Source organism: Prorops nasuta, unplaced genomic scaffold (genome assembly GCF_024137725.1).
Source record: "Prorops nasuta isolate Cenicafe-Biocafe unplaced genomic scaffold, Cenicafe_Pnas_1.2 PNAS00294, whole genome shotgun sequence".
NCBI lineage: Eukaryota > Metazoa > Arthropoda > Insecta > Hymenoptera > Bethylidae > Prorops > Prorops nasuta.
The window spans coordinates 1,601-4,047 of record NW_027117090.1 but is presented as its reverse complement, the minus strand read 5'-3'; the positions used below and the strand labels follow the sequence as shown (position 1 = coordinate 4,047).

At 38.8% G+C, this 2,447-nt stretch overlaps 1 protein-coding gene across 1 annotated transcript; it reads right to left on the bottom strand.

The window, feature by feature from the left end:
* Window positions 1-309: 309 nt before the first annotated feature.
* Window positions 310-1,737, bottom strand: LOC136785378 (uncharacterized; the record flags this gene model as incomplete). The annotated part of the gene is made up of 2 exons (XM_066746403.1): window positions 310-352; window positions 411-1,737. Coding segments are annotated over 2 exons (1,370 nt in total), but the record flags the coding sequence as incomplete, so codon positions are not given.
* Window positions 1,738-2,447: the final 710 nt, after the last annotated feature.

The following is a 2,447-nucleotide window of genomic DNA, read 5'->3' as shown; positions in this document are numbered from 1 at the left end:
CCATATAAGTACTCCCTGACCCAATGCGAGTTACTCTAGTCCTATATAAATACTCCCTGACCCCAAGTGAATTACACTAGTCCCATATAAGTACTCCCTGACCCCAAGTGAGTTACCCTAGTCCCATATAAGTACTCCCTGACCCCAAGTGAGTTACCCTAGTACAGTATAAGTACTCCCTGACCCCAAGTAAGTTACCCTAGCCCCATATAAGTACTCCATGATACCAAGTGAGTTACCCTAGTCCTATATAAGTTTTTTTTTTTTTTTTAAAAGCTATTAGCGAGCCATTTGGCCCATGTAGCTTACTTTATTAATATAACTATTATACATAGAAACATAGGAACTTAATCTATTACAATTTCCGCAGACTTTATATTATAATGTTATTTTTATATAAGAATTTATACATCAATGCACAAGCAGGAATGTTAGGAGTAGTGACCAGGTTAACAGTGGAGAAAGGTGGGTGTAGATCCAACTTTTTCAAATCTTTTATAAGGTTTTCACGAGAGTCATTATAACATCTACAATTCCATAATATATGATCAATATCTTCATTTGGAAAACCACACCGGCAACTGGCGTCACCAACTATATTTACACGATGCAGGGAGGCATTTAAATTGTAATGATTAGATCTAATCCTGATGATTGTAGTAGTAAGAGCCCTAGGCAAATTAAACCTTTCATACCAAGGTTTTCTTGAGTCTTGAAAGTGGTTCGAAAAATAGTAGACTCCTTTGTATTGTCCCATAGACCATATCATAGAGGTGGATCTTTTATACATATCAGTTTTAAAAAATGCTCTCAAATCAGAAAACGGAACACAATTTATATCCGTATTAATAGAAAGAGTTGCCTGCTTTGCCATTATGTCGGCCAATTCATTACCTTCGATACCTCTATGAGTAGGGATCCAACAAAACTTTATTTCTGCATTCGGATTAGATGTAATATATTTAAAGTACAAGCTTCTGATATCCACAATAAATGGATTGACTTCAGACTTCATATTATATGCATTAAGACTTTGAAGCGCAGAAAGCGAGTCTGAGAAGATAAAGGCTTTTGTCAATTGATTGTTCACTATATATACAAGAGCATCATGTATGGCTGCACACTCTGCAGTATAAACTGACATAAAATTAATACAGGAGACTTGCTTTTCATATTCAAGCATAGGGCATACTACAGCATAACCAATATGACAATTTTCCTTAACCTTACTTCCATCTGTATAGAAACTAGGAGATGAGAAGTTATTAACAATTGAGTCTGTATTCAGATTGCAGGAAGCTGCCCATTTTAAGGCTTTTCCAGAATCCAAATCAACAGGCAGAGGGGCACAGTTAGCTCTATAGTCAATGCGGTATGCCCCATACCTTTGATGAGAAACTATGTTTGGTCTGTAATGCATGATCGCAACAATGCATTCACTAATCAGTCTTCTTGTTTTCACACCCGAGTTGGGTTTAATTCGATTCAGAAAGTCAGAATGTTTAATAATATTTGTGTAGGTTAGCGACCCAGTATTGGACAAAATTTTTGCCAAAAAACAAAAACACAAGTATCTCATTCTTTCTTTGATAAGTACGAGTTTCGCTTCAGCATGCAATACTCCAACAGGTGTGGAGATTCTGCAACCTAGTATAATCCTGAGAGCAGCATTCTGAATCTTCTGAATTCGATCCATAGCATTGGACCTGAGAGGGCAGTAAACAAAACTTCCATACTCTAAAATCGATCTAATATAGCTCTTATACAGTATCATTAAAGTGCAAGGGTCAGAGCCCCAAGAGGATCCACACAAAAATCTAATTATATTAAGAGCCTTATTACATCCTATATAAGTACTCCCTGACACCAAGTGAGTTACCCTAGTCCTAAATAAGTACTCCCTGACCCAAAGTCAGTTACCCAAGACCTTTCATTATTACTCCCTGTCCCCAAGTGAGTTACCCTAGTCCCATATAAGTACTCCCTGACCCCAAGCGAATTATCCTAGTCCTATATAGGTATTCCCTGACCCCAAGTGAGTTACCTTAATCCCATATAGGTACTCCCTGACCCAAAGCGAGTTACCGTAGTCCCATATAAGTACTCCCTGACCACAAGCGAGTTACCCTTGCCCCTTTATAAGTACTCCCTGACCCCAAGTGAGTTACCCTAGTCCCATATAAGTACTCCCTGACCCCAAGTGAGTTACACTAGTCCCATATAGTTACTCCCTTACCCTAATTGAGTTACCTAGCCCTTTTATAATTACCCCCTGACCCCAAGTGAATTACCCTAGTCCCATATAAGTACTCCCTGACCCCAAGTGAGTTACCCTAGTCCTATATAAGTACTCCCTGACCCCAAGTGAGTTACCCTAGTCCCATATAAGTACTCCCTGACCCAATGTGAGTTACACTAGTCCCATATAAGTGCTCCCTGACCCCCAA